Source organism: Buteo buteo, chromosome 19 (assembly GCF_964188355.1).
Source record: "Buteo buteo chromosome 19, bButBut1.hap1.1, whole genome shotgun sequence".
Lineage (NCBI taxonomy): Eukaryota > Metazoa > Chordata > Aves > Accipitriformes > Accipitridae > Buteo > Buteo buteo.
The window spans coordinates 6,993,246-7,012,389 of NC_134189.1; the positions used below are offsets into that span (position 1 = coordinate 6,993,246).

The window sequence follows — 19,144 nt, forward strand, 5'->3', positions numbered from 1 at the left end:
AACCTATTGTCTGGGTTTATAAAGCTCATAGGGATAGTTAGTTCTTAGCTGACTGTATTGCTGGCTAAAATGTTAGACATACTTTACCACTAGAGGTCTTTTCATTTACGGATGTGCTAAGGCCTCAAGGGTTCTTCATCAGTGGACATATGTTTTAATCACAGAGAATTGCAAAATGCAGTGTTGTCTTCAAATTGACAACTGCAGGACAAGTATATGGATATTAACCTAGAATTTGCTGTGTAAGCATTGGAGCCAATAATTGCCCAAAGAGAAACTGAATTTTCATCTATTTTGATACCCTTATTCTTTATCTAGCTTGAGTAATTTCTTAAAAAGTAAACTCCTGCCAAAATCTGTGAATAACAGATTTTTGGTCTCAGTGATAAAAATGAAGGGGGCCGGGGAAGGGGGGGGGGGGCAAGAAAAAAATTGCTGACTAAATTGAGTTACTTCATTTTTTGGCTCTTGCTGCAATTTTCTTTCCTTTTTTCCACATTTTTGGGTTCTTAACCAATGTGGATCATTCTGTAAATGGAAACATTTAATGCTTAAAATGTCAAAACAAAACATTTAACCTTTACAAAATTTTACTGTCTGAAACCAAATTCTACCAGAATTTTAAAATAGATATAGTAAGTAAGCAACTACTTATTTTTGTGAATTTACTGTTCCTTCATTTCTAGTTAGTCATAACAGGGCAACTGAACATTCAACTGGGTTGCATACAAACAAGGCCAGGAAATAATGAGCCTGTAATCTTTGCATAGTATAGCAGAGAAATCAACAGTTACTAAAGAAATCATAAATCACTGGGAAAAAAGAGAAGAGTGTAAGAGTTCTATGAATGAAAACATCACCCTTTACTGGAGCTGAGTGAAAAAATATTTGCCAATCAAGTAGTTTGTACAGATGCCCAGTGCAAACACAAAACACAGGAAAGACCACGTTATGTCAGTCCCGTTTTCTGTCTTGTGCAAAGCTATAGAATATAAAATCTTCTGCTTTTATCTGTCCTATCGATCATCTTCCTATTTCTGCTGCATTGCATTGCTTACTTTTTTGCCTTATTTCCTGCCTCCCACTAGTTTTTGAGCTTGCAGATCTTGCAGCCTGTGCAGTTGTATACAGTATTTATTTCCCCTTTGGAACCCATTCTGACTTCACATAGTGGCTCAGTGTAGCCTTTTTCATTAGAAAATACTTGCCTACAACACAGGCATGATCTATGATCTTTAAACACCAGTCAGCTTAACAATCAGTTTTTATCCAAAAGCTAAAGGGCAAATTTCCTTTGCAAGGCTTCTAAATGCCAGATTTCATCTTCCTCCCTCTCCATTTTAAATGCCAAGGCAGTTCAAGAAAATCTTTTAATACGTTTCTAAGAAGATACAACTTTGCTCAAATGCTTACATAGCAACCACCCATAGACAGAGATCAGCACTGGCCTTTTCCAGGAACATCTTTTGAACCTGTGTCTGAGAACAGGGTCTTAGAACAGATACACACAGGCAGCTTCTACAACTGTCATTGGTGACTCAGTTAAAATAATGCAACTTAATATGATTGCTTCTGACATCTTTGCATTTTCTTTCTAACATAAAAACTTTCCATTTGTGTTTTGAATAGGTAAGCCTACAGGGTATGGATCCAGCAGTAGACGCTTACACCACAAGGGAATAGTGGATGAATGCTGCTTCCAGAGTTGTGACCTGAGGAGGCTGGAGATGTATTGTGCTCCAATAAAGCCACCTAAATCTGCACGCTCTGTACGTGCTCAGCGCCACACTGATATGCCAAAAGCACAAAAGGTAGGCCAGGCTGGAAAACAAAACAAAACAAAACAAAACAAAACAAAAAAACACACAAAAAAACCCCCAAACCCCTCCCTATTTTAGGGAAGGAAAAGTCTATCAAGGCTGGTAACATAGCAAACAACTGATGTGTTCTGCCTACTAGGGACACTAAGATTTAGTGGAGTTTTGGAAAATATTGTCCATAGTAGGAAATAAGTAAAAAATAGTGGGTTATATCTCATTTCTTAGAACACTGAATAAAACATGGCATTGCTCAGCTAGTAGTTGTGAGGCTTTATCCTGCTACTGGGTAGTAAATGACAAGTGCTCACATCATTCAATCATAAATAGCACCTAAGACTTCTTTCAAAAGAGAAACCAAACACTGAATGTTTTACAACTGATCTATCCAGAACCTCCTCACTCATCCTTCCTTGTCAGGAAGAGGTAGAGTGAGTGATCAAGAGGGAAAACACAGTCTTCTGCTATTCATTTTATATGTAAATGAACAAATGATTTTTTTCTTTCCTCATTATTTTGGCCTTTTTTTTTTTCTATCAGAACTAAATTAACTGAATAGTCACTGTAATCATTACATGCTTCATTTTAACTATTTAATGTTTAATATGTATAATCTCCAAGCACTTCAAATATTCATTGGTATTATTTGTATAGTTGTGGAGTTCAGGGTATTCAGATTTTTGTTCCTGTCATACTAGATATATACTGTACATACATGTAGTTAAATCTCATCTCTCCTCAACAGAGCCTATAGTTCAGTAACCCATCTTAGACTAGGCTACCATTAAGCTCACGTCCAACTGTCTCTCCTGTTTGAGTTCTGAACATCTGTTTTACATGTTATCTGTCATCTGCTGTAAGCCTCTAGTGATATATTTTATTGCTGTTGACCCTGTCTGTCCTACACATATGTTGACTCCACTCCTGCAGTTATCTGAAAATTTTTTCTTATAAGAATGGAACTGCATGAAATCCTAAGATTTCATAGGAAGTCAGGAAACCAGCTATATATAGTAATTTCCTTAATATCACCTTTATGAAAAGAACAATTTTAATTGTTCCAGCATCCATTTCTTTTCCATAAGTCAATCCATAGAATGGAATCCTTTCACCTCTTCCTCAGGAGTTTTCAACCTTTTAAAGTAGTGGCTGTACGATTCTTCCGGGGAAGTATCACCTTAGCCGTGAACACCTCAAAAGGCACACATGACAATGAGTGAAGTCTTCTTCAGTTAGAGCTCAACTATAGACAAGAAAACTATAGACAAGAAAACCCTGTGGTTCATTCCTATCCGGGCACACATAGATTTAAGGCTTGCGGGAAAAGAAGAAAACAGGCTTAGCCAGCAATCTGTGTGCTCCGTCCAATACTTGTTGCTAAGGTGATGGGTAAAACATTCTGTAACTTCAAGTAAAAGGAGACAAGATACCTGCCAGCTCTCTGATGGATCTCCACATCACTTTCCTTGGAGGGCTAAGGAATGATGTCATTCTTTAGGCAGCTGTCCTCTTCCCGGCTCAAAAGATAGGCAGGAAAACACTTTTCTTACAAGCAGGAAGGAACAGAAGAAAGGCCTTGCATCTTTCTGCAGCAGCAGGGGAGGTAGTGTTCAAGAGGGAATACTGGAAGAAGAAAAAAATTAGAAGGAGTATGTAGTAATTGAAAGAACCTAGCTGCAGAAGAAATCATCTGGGAAATTAAAAGGAGAAAAAATCAAGATGTGAAAAGGGCAGTAAAAGGACAGCGAGGAGCGGAGGAAAAGAAAGGGGAGGGAATTAGATCAGAGAGGTTGAGAAGATGAGAAATGTTGAAGAACTGAATGCACCATGGTGCATTACACAGAAAAGACAGGATTTTGAGAAGAGGGGAGAGAAAATAAAATTAGAGAAAAATTAATATTAAAGAAAACAACACCTTTAAAGAAAATGTATGTGAAAAGTAGGAGAGAGGTGAACAGAAGCAGAAAAATCATAAATGCTTCTTGATGGGAACTTGATAAAATAACAGAAATCTGATAGAAAAAAACAGACTGAAATTTTCATTAATATCTGTGGATGGAGAAAATTAGATTGAGAGAACAAAAATACAGAAGAGGTAGGAGAAACTTATTCAGATCTATGATAGGTAAAAGGAAAATACAGAGAAGGGAAGAGAAGGGAAACAATTCATTAAGAAAAACTGTGTGAAACACCTCTGGTACATATTCTTATGTAATTATTTTTTCTTGCTTTCTGCAGTCAGCTGTACATGCCTCCATTAAGAAAGACAACGCTATGTTCATACTTTTTTCTTTGGATAGGCTCCCCCAATATGAATGCATTTAGCTAATTCATAGTGTTAATATGTCACTGATTTTAATTAAACAATTAATTATGCTAAAGTAAAATTATTTTTCAGTTGAGCAATTTTTTTCTGCTTTAGTATATTTTTCTCTCAATATTATGTTATATATGAGACATATATCTTGTACATATAAAGTGAATATATATATAAAAGATAATATATGTCCTCTTTAATATTTTCTTATTTAGATACAAGTTTTAAGGCAGGCTTAAGTGGAATACATAAGACATTGTACTGCTGCTCTCAGATTCCATACACAATCAGTTTCTTATGCTTTTCATACTTCTAATGTAATTTTTACGTGGCATCGCCTCATAACCTTTTTAATCAACAAATACAGGATTTGGGTTTTAGTTTAAGTGTTTTTGTAAGTAAGTGGTCCACATTCCCAATTCCTTGAGCAGATCATTCCTCCTATGCACAATTTGGTAGAATAACTTAGTTCAATGGCGCAGGGCTGTTCTGCTTAGAGGTTATGTTAATGCTGGTCTTTAGTCATTACATTACAAAAGTTGCTACACTACACGCACAAATCTGAATGATGAGAGCCAGGCACTGAATGATTAATGTCAGCTGGGAACTCCAAAAATGTCTATCTGCTGCTATAAGGCCAACATTAAGAACTAGTTTTAATCCAATTACAGAGGCTGTATGTGTAGAGTTTTATTTGTTTGTAGCTAACGAACAAAATATTTCTTTCTCTATAAGACCGTTATTTGTTCTGTTCTAAGACCTTCACTTACAAATAAATATAAAAGTACATTGAAAAGTGAAAAATAAACACATTATTATTATATACTTAGGGTTATTATATAAACAGCATACTTCACAGATTCACAAAAAAAGAAATGAAGAAAGAAATCCAACCAACCTGGAGGATCTGTTGATCACTCATTTACTGATCACTCATCAATTACGCTAATCCAATGCCTGTTTTGTTTACCTGCTTGCTATTTGAATACTCTGTTGAAAGCTTTCAGTAGAATTCTTACTGTTAAAAAATGAGAGATACTTAGGTTTTCCTCTTGCCAGAACTAATTAAAAAATAGGAAGTGATCAACTGCATGATACAAATCCATTATAAAATTCTACCTCAACTGCAGTTAGTTGTGTATATGAGCAGAAGTTATTAAAGAGGACACAACTTAATCATATCTCAGCATTTCTAAAGCCAAGAAAGATGTCCCTGATTTTTTAACAGAGAACAGGTGTGAAAACAAAGCACATTACAGATCAAGATTTTTTTTTAACCTAAAACTATAAGAATAATTGTTGACATTGCTTTCAGATTAAAATCTCATTTAGTGAGCAAATACATCAGCTCGTCAGGTAGGAGTAAGGAAAAGGGAGAAACTTTCAGTATTTGTGCTGGAAAGCAAAGTAATGGTTTCACCCTTTTTACACTAGGTTTATGTTTATAGTTCTAAACTGCGAAAGAGGAGCAAGGAGGGGAATTAAAGTTCTGTCTTCAGTGTATGTGGTTCCATCTAGCTTTTCTTTCATTCTTTTCTTTCTCTTCTGAGAAATACTAACAAAAGTTTAGTCTATTTACCCTTAAGTGAATTAAGTTTTAACAGCAATTTGGGAAACCAGTGAATAGAACATCGAAAAACCCCTTGTTCCCTATTCAAGCAAAGGAAATAATTGAGCTATTTCCACAACAATTGTGTATGTGAGGGAAGACTGACCTTTTTGAATGAAGCAGTGTCACAGAACCAGTGGCACAAAGTTTTTACCAATTTAAGGCTACAAGGTACCTTGAAAATTGTTACATGAATGTGAACACTGGTAAGGCTGATTTTAAAATCCAGTATATAAAGAAGAGGGAAAGCAAAAAACCATAATGCCATGCCATCCCCTTGCACCCTAAGCAAAAGGACCAAAGAGGGGTACATCTTGATCTAACTTTGCTCTTCCTCAGATTTTTAATCCTTATTCTTCTTTAGGCCTCATATGTGGAAAATACACATAAATATATATATATACACCAACAAAGTATCAATAGGAAGCAGATTGTCTCAAAAATCCTTTTCAGATTTTATCTAATCTTCAAAATTTAAATAAATACTAAGTGGGACTAAGAGGGAGAGGGAAAAGATGTTAATATTTTTAGTTTAAGAAAATATCATTAAGAAAACAGAAAAAGTATAACATTATTTCTCATTAATCTTTCTAAGATTGGCAGATTCTTTTGTATTTGTCTCAATATCAACTCACAGATACATTTACAGGCCAAAATATGCATAATGGCACTAATCCTGATTTCTACAGCCATGCCACATTACCAAGCCAATGGGGGAACATTTAGGTGTACCAGATGGAAGAACTTGGCCTCTTCGCTTCAGAAAACTATTTTCTCCCGTTGCTTACTTTCCAGCCCTGTTATGATGTTACTGATCACACTGCCCACAGAACTAAAACGTTTTCAGAGACCCCAGGGAGTTCTTAGCTAAGATATCATGCCTGTTACTACAAACATTAGACTTTCCATTTATTACCAATAAAGCAAGAGACCTTTTAATGCCAATATGAGGTTTGAATGTCCAGCCTAATAGGATAAGAATGCTGCTGCATGCTTCCCAATACCCCTCCATCTTAGTCAAATGACCTTTACTATCACTGAGGTTGTCGTTATCCTTATGTTAATGCTGCCATGTCTCCAAAGATCCATGCTTAAGGTGACAGGCTAGAAGTCTGCACTGCTCTGTTCCTGAACTGACTTGTGCAAAGTTGACATTTTGCACCTGCCACCTTAAAATGCTTATTGTCTTTGTCTGGGTCTGAATATCAGTTCAGAGGATCTGATAATGAAACAAGCACCACAGATAACAATTTTATTTCTAATTACCTTTTTTTCAAAGACTTGAGAAATAGGGCAAGCTTTTCTATACCAGTGCAAATGCAGGTCTGAGAACCTGATTCAGGCATTCACACTGGTTTTTTTTCAAAGGTCTCAACACTGCATACTTGAAAAAATGTGTTATGTGGGTCAAAGCATTTTCTGGCATGCATGTTACTGCTGCCACCACCAGTGCCACTTTGTAGTTATTCATCAAAAAGCTGATTCCAAAGGAGAAACTGTTCTAAAAGTAACCTGCCCATCTTCCCTCAATTTCAAAGCTAGCCTGCGTATTATGACAGCTCTTTTTCCATCTACATGTCAGTATTAAAAGCTATAACTGAAACCCTGCTGCATCTTAGTATTTGCTTTATTTGGATGATAAAACCATTTTAAAGTCAGGCAACAACAGCAGTGGTGAGAATTTATATTTTCATTTGGGAAACATATAGTTAATTTTCAATCTAAGTATACTTTGAAAGCCACTGTAATGCAAATGGCTGTTGTTTCATAATAAGGCTCTCACTGTCCATTTTACAGGTCATGAGTGTGCAGCTTTTAAGAATGTATGACTTTTTGCAACTAAAATGTAGCATATAACTTTTCCTATATGCTGGTAAACTCTCTTCAAAGAGGAGAACCTAGGGGCAGCACTGACCAGGATATTTTACTTTGTTGCCATGAGGAGAAAAAAACAGGGCAGATGAGTCCAGGAATTCCTGTTTTCTTAGTTCATTGCTACCAATGTAAGCATTTGCAGCATAAGGCAGGATCCTTAACAGTGGTAGACTCCTGTGAAGTGCTGCAATGATGATTTTAGTGAAAATCAGTGCAAATTGAAGGGTTAATCCAGAATGAGTACTTCAGGGTGAAATCTAAGGTATAACTTAGGGAAAACTAAAGACAGAAAAGGTATTTTTTGAAAAGCTGCAAGAGAAACAGGCGACAGAACAGCAAAATTTTAATTTATGGATAAGGAGAGTTCTGTTGACATTTCTGTTTCTTTATTTGACCCGTGCTGAGGAAGCTATTCTATAGCGGTATTAGCAAAATTTGATGAAGACAAGCCAGTATCCTACTGAACTGATCACAGGAATAATGACTAGATGATTCATCTCTTCTTCCTCATTTAGTATTGCATTTCGGACTAAGAATGTCTAGAATGGCAGATTGCTAACAAAGACATTTCTTCATTATGAATACTTTGCTATTAACAAATTTGGCTTGTCAGTGATGATAAATCTTAGTTTGGCTCAATGTTTTACTTGTTGGTGGTATAATTAATTTAACAATTACTAATACTGCTTGGGGTTTTTTTATATTCTGAAAATAATAATTCAACTCATATCCATCAGAACCCAATCCAAAACCAGTGAAAATTAATAAGGTCTATGTGAGCTCAAGTTTTGTGATCCTTTGCCAGTTTCTGATTTATTTTGTGTTTAATAGATACTAGAGGCAAATGGAAAAGTTATATATAGAATAGTATTTTATATAGGAAATCATTTTTAAAAAGCCACAAAACTACTGTAATGCATCAAATCAGCCTCCATTTTCTTTCTGTCCATTAGAAAAGCAGGCAAAAATTTCATTACTTTTTAAATTTTAGAGATTACATTTCCTTTTTTTTTATTTAGGGCTTAAATAGCAGATAATGCAGTGGTAGAGCTGCATACACATGCCTCACCTTTCTCAGGGAGATTTTTTTATTTTTGGCTTTTCTTAGAACAACAGACATGATTTCAGTTAACTGAGAATTTTAGTTCTGATGAGGATTATAAATATGGAGAGTCACTTAAGAATTCTGTCTCTAGTCTGGTACTGAATATGAAAAGATTTGGGCCCAGCTAATATTTACCAGCATGGCAAATAAGGAAATCAAACTGAAAGATCTATGCCACAACCACCACTGCTGCTGGAAACTGGCCTGTGCATAGAATGACAGTGAACCAAGGGCATTATTCATTCCAAAGCCCTCTCGATTTGCCTGGCACATCAACAGGTCTCTTTTTGAAAATAAAAATTATTTGGCTGCAGCTTCTGCAGTGAACCCACACTTTTTATCCTCCTAAAGGCCTTATCCAACAAAAACCTTACACATCTAATATGCCATTTATGCAATATGTAGGTAACAGAGTCCCACTCAGCAGTTTTAAAAACCTCTGACCACTGGGTACCAAAGCCCAGGAGGCTCCATAAATCTTGCAGTTACAACTCTAAAGTTCCCTGGCCCCTAGACATCGTGCTTTTGCAAATGTCCTTGTTCTAAAAGAAAGAAAATCTTTGGTACCTACTGTGTGTCTAAGCCCATCCAGGTTCCAGTATGCAGATGTTTCCTCTGCCAAGATCAACAATGGCAGCAATCAAAGTGCTTATGCCTGAGAGAACGGGGAATTTAGTGTACAGAAGTTTTGTGTAGTTAAGTTCTCTGTGAACTGGCAGAAGGGCTCTAACAATTCCAGCATTCAGGATAACTGTTTTCCCACCAATATGAATTTTGTGGTCATACAGCATGTTAAAACCTATCTGGAATAATTATTTTTTTCTACACCTTCAGGAAGTGCATTTGAAGAATACAAGTAGAGGGAACACAGGAAACAGAAACTACAGAATGTAAGAACATGCCATCCACAAGAATGAAGAATGAATGTGCCATCTGCAGGATACTTTGCTGTAAATAAATTATTTGTTAAACATTGGAAGACTTAAAAAACCCTATGGTTTAATAAGCTTGATGCAATCTCAACCAATGGGCATTCTCCCAGCGAACAATGCAACTAAACATTCCAATATTAAGTCTTTAGAGAACAGAACATTTTAACCAGCCCAGAGCTAAAAAATTCTGTGGTTGATATATTACTGTTTGTTAACCTGTTTTAAATGTCCTGCACAAAATCTCTTAAAGTCCTGTGCCCCTCAAAAGCCTACAAATTTATGGGCCTTTGATGGATCCAATTGCACTAAATTAACCTATGAACACTGGCTGCTGGAGTCATTCATCAGCCTTGTCTAAGTGGTGGTTTTTTTATTTGCACTTCTATACAAGCAACAGGCTGTTTGTTTTACAGTGTCTGATAACATTGTTTGTTTACCCCTTCATATTTGCACAGTTTAACATTCCCAGTAACAGCAGCAGTAAGGTAACATATACAGTTTTAAACATCCATTAATTCCATCTGTGGCATTTTGACGGAATATGGGTTATAGATGCATTTGTTTTAAGACAGTTTTATTTTTCCTTCTCTTGCAAAGATGCAGTTTATTGCAATTTGTGAGACAAAAGATTTTTAAAAGCAGTTAAAGCATACATAGGCTCTCAAACCATTAATGATTCTTCCAGGTAATTATTTTGCAACAGTATAGGTAACTTCTTTCTTCCTCCATATAATGCAGTATGTAAAATTTAGCATATCAATAATACACATATATCAAACAGTATGTAAAAATCTCTGTTTTATAGTACAATGGTGCTATTTTATAGTTTGTTACATGAAAGGGTCTGGCCAAAATGGTAATGGGTAAAAGCAAATATGAAAAGATCAAGCCAAAGATTAAATAACAAAATAGTTTTTAAAATACTCAGTTTAAATGAACTAAAACGGCTTCAGATTCCTTCACGGAAATAACTTTCCCATCTTCAAAAGAAAATTCACATACGTGTTTCCTTTCAGATGTTTGAATGGTGGTGTTTTCACTTACAGTTATGTGGAACACAAATTCATAGATGCCTAGGCCCAGAGAAGGCAGTTAGAAAAAACAGCCCTTAAATGACTTCAAAGGGTAGCCCGTCAGGGCCTAAATCCTTCTGAAATATCAGCATTCTATTCAAAGGTAACAGAGGGTTACTCAAGTTCTCTGCCATTTTAATTCTTCCCACAATCAGATGTGACTAAATTGACTGTCAATTAGGCTGCTGCATCTCTCTGTAAATCAGAAAAGCTAATCTAATCACCAAATTACAGTGTGGAAAGAGTTCTCAAGAAGAGGTGAAGCATAACGTCCTTCAAACTGCTACTTACAATAGCCTTTCATGCACTCTTGTGGGAGACATATTTCTGGATAATCTCTGCCCTGTAACCTTGATAGGTACTCCACTGATTCTACCTTGACTGACGCTGTGTCCTATGCTCCGTTTCTGTCAATCAACTCAGTGCTAGATCAGCCATGCAGTACAGGGGGATAGGTAGCCAACAGTGTCCCAAGGCGAGTAATAAACTTCTCCGTGAGAGAAGGGAGGAGAGGGCAGAGGAAAATGCACTGTTCCACCCCATCCAGAACTGCAATGTGGTTCCACTCGACTTCTTCCCCCCATTCCCCTGCACGCGGTAAGCTCAGACAAGGGGTGAGGTATCCCTTGGTCAGCCCGAAGGAGGGCAAGGAGAGTACTGTATGAAGGGAGCAATTAGGAAGATGTTAATTTAGATCTGTAAAGGGAGTATCTCTTTTTAAAGGCTCAAATCTGCCTTACTTTCTACCATGTCCATGGGAGTAGATGACTGAACTATTGATTAAAACACAAGAGAAGAATCTCTGCAGGCTGCATATTGTACAGCTCCTCAGTAGTTTCTTGTGAAACAGACAGGAAAGTAGGTTTTAAAAGTCTAACAAATTATTCTAGTTCCTTTTTTATTCCCATAGAAAATTTGGGGTTTGTATTTTTTCCAAGGAAAGAGCAACATATTCCTATGCAATTCTTTAAACCCTCCGCTTTCTGAGATGCATGTTTACATGCACAATAGGCTGCTATTGCAATTTAAAAGCAGAACAGTAAATGAATAAAAAGAATATATCACAGCTGTCACTGACTGAGATAGTTATGTTGAAAAAGGAAGAAAGTACAGGGAAACAGATGGGGAAACTAACCTAAATTACTTACCATCAATTCAACAAACAGGTAGCAATTCTGATATTTATCGCAGCTCTTACAGGCCTTTTTTCGGCAGAGGGGATGGAGAAGGAAGTATTTTTACTTCAATGGCTGTTCAGAATTCCGAAATGCATTCTAAGAATAAGCCATTATTTTGATGCTTCCACAGACATAATACATATTTCCATTTTGTGTCCCATGACTCTCTCTGTCCCCTACCTCCTCTGAAGTTCTAAGGGGAGGAGGGAAAGATGTGAGCACAAAAAGCAATTTGTAGATCTCTGTGGTGGCAAATTACTTCATAGCTAACATTCTACTGATGCTCTGTTAACATAACTGAATAACCATACATCATTGTGCTATTTAATTCCTGTAAATTAATTCAAATTTTGGTCTTATTTCGGGATTCATGCACTCACATTCATGCCACCATATTTCCCCTGTTGAGAGATCATAATTAGAAAGTATCACTCATAGCAACACCTAACATCAGAGCTTGACTATCTAAACAAATTAGAACAATTCTTCAAAGAAACTACAATGAATAATGAATAGCTACAAGCTTCAAAGGCAATGTTTTGCTTTACTAGAGAACAAATGGTATCACAAAATGGAGAGTAGCTCCACCACCATAGAGGAGAGAAATGCATGGATGGGAAATGCATACTTGTATAAGAAATCTCCAGTCATATGGCAGGGACCACATGATATACCAGTCGGTGTGAAAGATAAAGGGCTGCATTAGCTTAGTAATCTCAATAGATCCGCTACTTAAAGAAGTTGAAGCATGAGCCAAAACATCTCCCTCCCAAAAGTACAAAGTAGTCTGGCTTGAAAAACTTCTAATTAGAGAAATTGAAGGGTTCAGCTGGATTTTCAAAAGCACTCCAGATATTTAGGAACAGGGCTCTCACTGGATGCCATTGATACTCATAAATCACTTAAGTGGTAGAGAAAATCCCACTCCCCATCCTTCCATATCACGTAAATCACATGACAGAAGTCACAGATTTTTGCATTCTAGAACAGACATAAAACTCCAATTATTACACAGAATGCCACTGAAGTGCAGAAGTAAAAAAGTGAATTAAGCCTCATTACTTTCAGTTAGTTCAAAAAGGACCCAGATCTAAATCCACTGAAGATAATATATCTCTTTCATCAAGGTAGCAAAATTTGAGTCTCATCTCCATAGTAACAATAATTAGTTGTTAAGCATTTAAACGGAAAAGGTATAAATTCTATATTCTGCTCAAAATGTACTTACAAACCTACACTTATATTTGTGTGAAAGGCTTGTATGAGGCTCATTTGTACCATCCAGTCAAGAGAGAAAAGATAATCAAATAAGGGAATATTGCATTCAGTCCCTGTAGGTACCTAAAATTAGGCACCTTTTGCCTGAGACAGATTAGTCAATTTTTAAGATTAAAGGGTAAATTAGTGGTAGGCTTTCTTTACAGAAGTGAATTCCATACACAACTAGTAACGGTGTTCAGTTGCCCCATGAGCTGTTTGTTGACCTAGTATCAATGGTTAAAGTTGATTAATGAAGGCTCTAGGCCAAGCACTGTGTCTTCTTGGCTCTCCATTTTAACAAGCACATGCGTGATAAGACAAGTTCAGAAAAGCGTATGCGTATTTGCTTTACCTCTTACTGGTTTGGCCAACAATGCCAAAGTGGTGCTATTGTTTTGTTTAAGAAAGTACTTGACTAAAATATAAAAGAAAGCATAAATATTTTTTTAATGTATGAAAATGACAATTATATAGGTATGGTTATTAAAATAGAAGTACAACTAGCCATAACTTTTCAACTTTTTGTCACTCAGTAATGGCAAAGAAATCTTCAATCAGTGGAGATGGGGCAGGAATAAGAGTCAAAATGCCACAAAATTTCGTAGACTTGAAATGCAATTCTGAATCTTTACTCCAAGTCAGAAATACAGATGAAGACAAGCATTTAAAGTCAGGGAACAATGGATATAACTGAAAGCCTGTTCAGATTAATGCAAGTCCTGTATCATACCAAAGATTTTTAAGCCACACTCTAGCATGAAATCAGCGTAGAGTTTGGCTTAAAGTCAGTGGCATGATATGATTGAGATTTTCATTGATCACATATTTTTATTTTTACCTGATTACCTTCTCTCTCATGGCATGCCCCCCCAAATTCAATAATCTTAAAAAAAAAAAAACACAAAAAACAGAAAGAAATGCATCTGATTTTAACAAGGAATGAAAAAATAAATATTCCTAACATGAAACTGATGCTATTTGCAATTCTCACCAGTTTCAAATGTGAGAAAAAGTTGAAATACATGGCTAACAGTCTGTGAATTTTTTTTTAACTTTATGTGGTCACTATGAACATCCTGATGTGCAAAATTTCACATTTCATTGTTTTGTTTTGAAATGATGGTAAATTAAGCCCAAATAGAGATTCTTGGAACCTATAGGCTAGATAGAATACTTATGTTCTGATGAAGGTATAATCAATATATTTAAAATGTTTTATTTTTAGTCAGAAAAGGAATAGTAATAATTTATTTGGGGACTCAACCTATACTGGTCCCTCTTTTAAGGATACTGTTCAGTGCAAACAGGTCTTCCAAATGCCAAACTTCTATTCAAAACCAACATTCATTCCTCCCTCCCCCCAGCAAACCTAGTTAAAACAGTATTGCAGCATATTTTATTGTTTGTCTGTGTGTTTTGGGGGGGTGGGGTTGGTGTGTTTTGTTTTGATTCACTTTGTTTTGATTTGGGGGGCAGGGGTAAGGAGGAGAAGATGAGGCTTTCAAGTGATTAAGATTTTTTCGTCTCGGGTACAATCCACAAAAAATAAAGAATTTGCCTTGATGAGCTTACTAATTATCCAATTCATCTGTGGAAGTAGCATTAAGTAAAGCAACTAGATTCAAGTTGTCTTGAAAGAAGGAAAAATGTTATTAACACAAAGTTTTTACTCATTGTGATCCTACACTACACATTTTGCTTTTCACAGCATTGGAATATTCTACTGGACTATAACTGTCCAAACACACAGTATCTGATATATATAAATCTTCTTTGATTTTTTACATGAAGGATGTTATGGGAATATCTGAAACTTGATTACATATAGTACAGTATAGAGATACCAGTCTAGCAGAGACCAAAACTAGAAGGACCTCCCTGATGCTTACATTAGGAAATCTTATACTAGTTGCATAAAGGGTGTGTGTATGTATATATAGATATATACATATATAGAGACATATGTATGTATATGTGTATATATATAAAATGTTATAACGTGTGCACATGTATATTATGCTTTTCTTCTTTTTCCTCTCAAGTAAAATTTAAACTTCTTGCTTTTTACACATTATTTCTCATGGATTATATTCAATAATCCAACTGGAATCTAACTTTAGAAGAACATTGTACGATATGGGTGTCACAAATCCACCTAAAGAAACAACCTGATTTTTAAATCATAAGACACTTTGTTGTCATCAGGCAAATTTATTTATCTGTTTAAGCAGAGACATAAAATACTAACTCTGAGGGCCTTATTATGAAAACATTGATTTTAAAATTTTCTTTTATTTCATTCTTCTCCAGATAACTTCTGTTAAGTGAGATTTTTTTAAGTGTAAGCATCCCTTCAAAGTAAGAACAATGGGTAATATAAACAGAGAAGAATGAAAATTTCTGTCATTTAATATCATTTCAATTATTTATAAATTAGATGGGTTTTGTAAGAATAATTCATGCCTCTCTATAGTACCCTTAACTATTTCAGAAGTGGAAAAGACTTAGCACTGTAAACTCCTATATCCCAAATTATTTATAATAATTTTTGATTTCTCTATATTCTTCAGTAACTTTTTGTTTTGCCAGCTTGGCTCACAAAAGTCATAAAAAGCATCAACATGATACTTCTGCTGCTAAACATCCTTTCCCACAAATATTTAACATACATACACCCACCTACAACATTTACATGTTCACACTTGATTGAAGTTCTTAAGAAACATCACAAATATAGTTGAGAGATTTTTTTTTTCACATTTGAAAGGTATGAACCATTTTTTAACTAAATCAAAGACATTCCTTCTTATTGTATTTTACATTCATTAGTATAATCTCATTCCTCTAAAGCAACTACAAAATACCTGCAGAACAAAAAGGACTCTATCTTGATAAATAGGATCATGCTTCATGTACTCGTGTTAAAAAAAAAGGTTTAACCAGATAACTATATTTACAACTGATTCAATGAAATTCATCTTTTGTAGTGAAATATTTAACTTTGTACATTTTAAAATCAAATGAATATTCACTCTTCCTGGTTCACCGGCATTAACCCGGTTTATGGTATGAAAAAGCCCACTTTAACAATGATCAAAGACAAAGAGTCCAAGACCAACAGACTAAAGTGCTACCAGTGAAAGAGGTACAGTGTCCTTATTTTGTGCACAGGGATGAATTCCATCTTTTTTTTTTCTTTTTTTTAGATTAGAATTTCAAATCAAATTGATATAAATACTGTATAAGAATTATAATACTCTTCATTATTTCCACTTAGAGACAAGTTTGAATATAATAAAGCACATGCAAGTTACACTGCATGATACAGTATATAAATCTTACCTTTTCATTTATTACCATTTCTAAGGAATTAGTTCAACTGAATTCTATAGAAATCCTGTGCAAGATGAAAAACCAATTATTAAAAGTGTATAATGATAATAGTTGCCTGATTAAACTAAGTCTCATCAAACATGAGTCATAAAATGCTCCACTGAAAGCATACTAGTACTTCATAATGTTCTAAACAGCTTCACCTGTAGTCTGATACTTCACATTGCTTTTATCAGAATGCGATGGGTCTGGTTTATAGTTTCTTAATCCTTGGAGTCTTTGGGTTGAATATTAAACATGTTTATCAAGCCTCAGGATTTTAGGAAACAAAGTTAAAGTAGAAGAAGTAGCACCACCTGCTGCTGATAATCAAATCATGTATGAGCTTTCTCTCCTCCCAAATTATCTCCAAAGCCACCCAGAAGTGCTAAATGAAGAGATCAATAGCACTTGGTTTCCAGGACAGCCTTTCCAATAGGAATAATAACTGTCCTCCCTTTCTTCACTGTTGGACTTCAATTGGTATCCTGACTAAAACTGGGGTTTCCATGATGCAAGCATGAATGTGGATACATGAATTTCTGATTTCACTACTGAATAATGCTACTATTAACATTTCAAGTCATTATAACCAAACAGTGACAAGTGTTAAATGTTCATTCACTAAAAACCATTTAAACTCTCTATTAAAGTTCTAACTGGATTTATTCTTTCTTTTTTATTTTCTTGTGCTTACTCATAATACAATGTCACTACTTGATGACAAATAATATTTCATACTGTGTATGTAACATCATTGTGTTGCAGAATCCCCCAAATACCTCAACAATGTCTTTGTTGCGCTATTCTCCCCATTTAGCACTTACAAGCTTTTCTAGTAACAACCAATAAATCAAAAAAACAGAGCTCTTAATATGTACAAATATAAAAGAAATCAAGAATTTTTGCTAGTTTGCAGTTCATGTAATGCCATCTTGACCATTCTCTTCCCCTCTCTCTATGAGCTGTCTAGAACAGTAAACTTTGCTCCATAAATAATAGTGTATTCATGCTTTTAAAGGCTTTTATATGCATTTATGGTAGGTAAAGGTTGGAAGAGGTAGCTGACTGATTTTCACTTTTATCTATCTACTTTGATTTCAGTAAAGGGCTTTGTCACTCTGTATACATAAAGGCTAATGCACCCTTTGGTTTGTAGAATGTACTGAAATGTTTGCAACCCTCTTGGTATCAGGTCCAAAATGTGAAGCATTACTGTTAAGAGGGTATCTTTCTAATGTATTTGTATGTATAGTTTACACCTCTGTGAGGTCTAATAAAGGATTATGGTTAATAAAAAATGCGTTGAAAATTCCTCATCCACATAGATTTTGCAGTAATTTGCATTCTTCCTTTCTGTTCCCTGATAATATACATTTCAATTCTCAGAATACACCAAAATCAGGACATACCTGAACAGGATGAGCCGGCTTCACTCCTAAGATAGGACTGTCATGGAAAGTTAACTAGTGGCTCAAGAGCCTTGATAAGATGAAGTGTCAGTAGAAGGAATTATGGAACCTATAGATAAAATTAATAGTAATGAATGACCAGGAACAAACCATATTCACTCACAGATAAAGATATCTGAACCGTGGTATACAGCCACTCACTCAAAAGTTCCTTGCTATATGAGAACTAGGTAGTATCTAATGTGTACTGACTCTTCCAAAAATATCCAAGGGACATTTAAGGAACTACAAACTACTATGCCGTATATCTCTATCACTTAAATTGTTCTAAAGAGCAGAATCTGTGGGTATGTGAATAAATATTATGTAATAAATAAGGTATCCTGTAGGAAAAGGAAGATGGTTGTTGTGAAGTTAAGCCTTAGAAATCTACTGGGAGTTCTTTGCAAGAAAGGACAAGCATGGAGTCAAGGAAGATAAGGGTGATCTTGGATTTCCAAAATTCTTGTTAAGTAAGTCCCTCATCCAAAGTTCTTAAAAACACTAAACTCTTGTGGAATGAGAGAGAAGTTCTTCATATGTGCACACCACTGGTTAAAAAGCAGAAAAGATAAATCAGGAAAAATGGCCAGTTGATAGTGGAGGGGCTATCTGCTGCAACCTGTTCTAGCACCCATGGTGTTCAACCTTTTCCTAAATGAGCTGGAGAAGGGGTGAACAATAAGAACACAAAGTTTATGGGTGGTATTAAGGCAATCAGGTCGACCAGGCATGATTATGCCTTGGTAAATCTATACTGACTGTCCCCATTTGCCACCTTGTTTTTCATGTGCTTGGAAACAGCTTCCAGGAAGATTTTTTTCTATAACTTTCCAGATACAAAGGCCAACTTGTATCTCCACAGATCTTGGCCCTCTCAGATGGGTACAATGTTTGCCTTTTCTCAGTCACTAAACTCCAACAGTTGCCATAACCTTTCTAATATGATAGAGAGCAGCCTCACAACACCACTGCATAGCTCCCTCATCACCCTCATATGTATCTCATGTGGTCCCAAGAACTTGTGTATCTCCATTTGGCTTAAGTGCTCCATAAATCCATCTTCTTTTGTTGTGGGCAATGCTTTACTCTGCCAGTGAACTCATGGTTCTGGGAGGCCTGAGGACAGCCTTACCACTGCAAATGCAAATAGAC

General features: G+C 35.7%; 1 protein-coding gene across 2 annotated transcripts in view; it reads left to right on the forward strand.

Moving 5' to 3' along the window:
* IGF1 (insulin like growth factor 1) overlaps nucleotides 1-14,102 on the forward strand; it is a 51,820-nt gene extending 37,718 nt beyond the window's left edge. The window contains exons 3-4 of one of the 2 annotated variants that reach the window (XM_075050906.1): nucleotides 1,630-1,811; nucleotides 9,558-14,102. In XM_075050906.1, coding sequence (XP_074907007.1) covers nucleotides 1,630-1,811; nucleotides 9,558-9,617 — 242 coding nt within the window. In that variant the 3' untranslated portion in view covers nucleotides 9,618-14,102. Of the gene's footprint in view, nucleotides 1-1,629; nucleotides 4,119-9,557 lie in introns of those variants that run through there. The other variant, XM_075050905.1, reaches the window with a different exon arrangement.
* The last annotated feature ends 5,042 nt before the right edge of the window (nucleotides 14,103-19,144 follow it).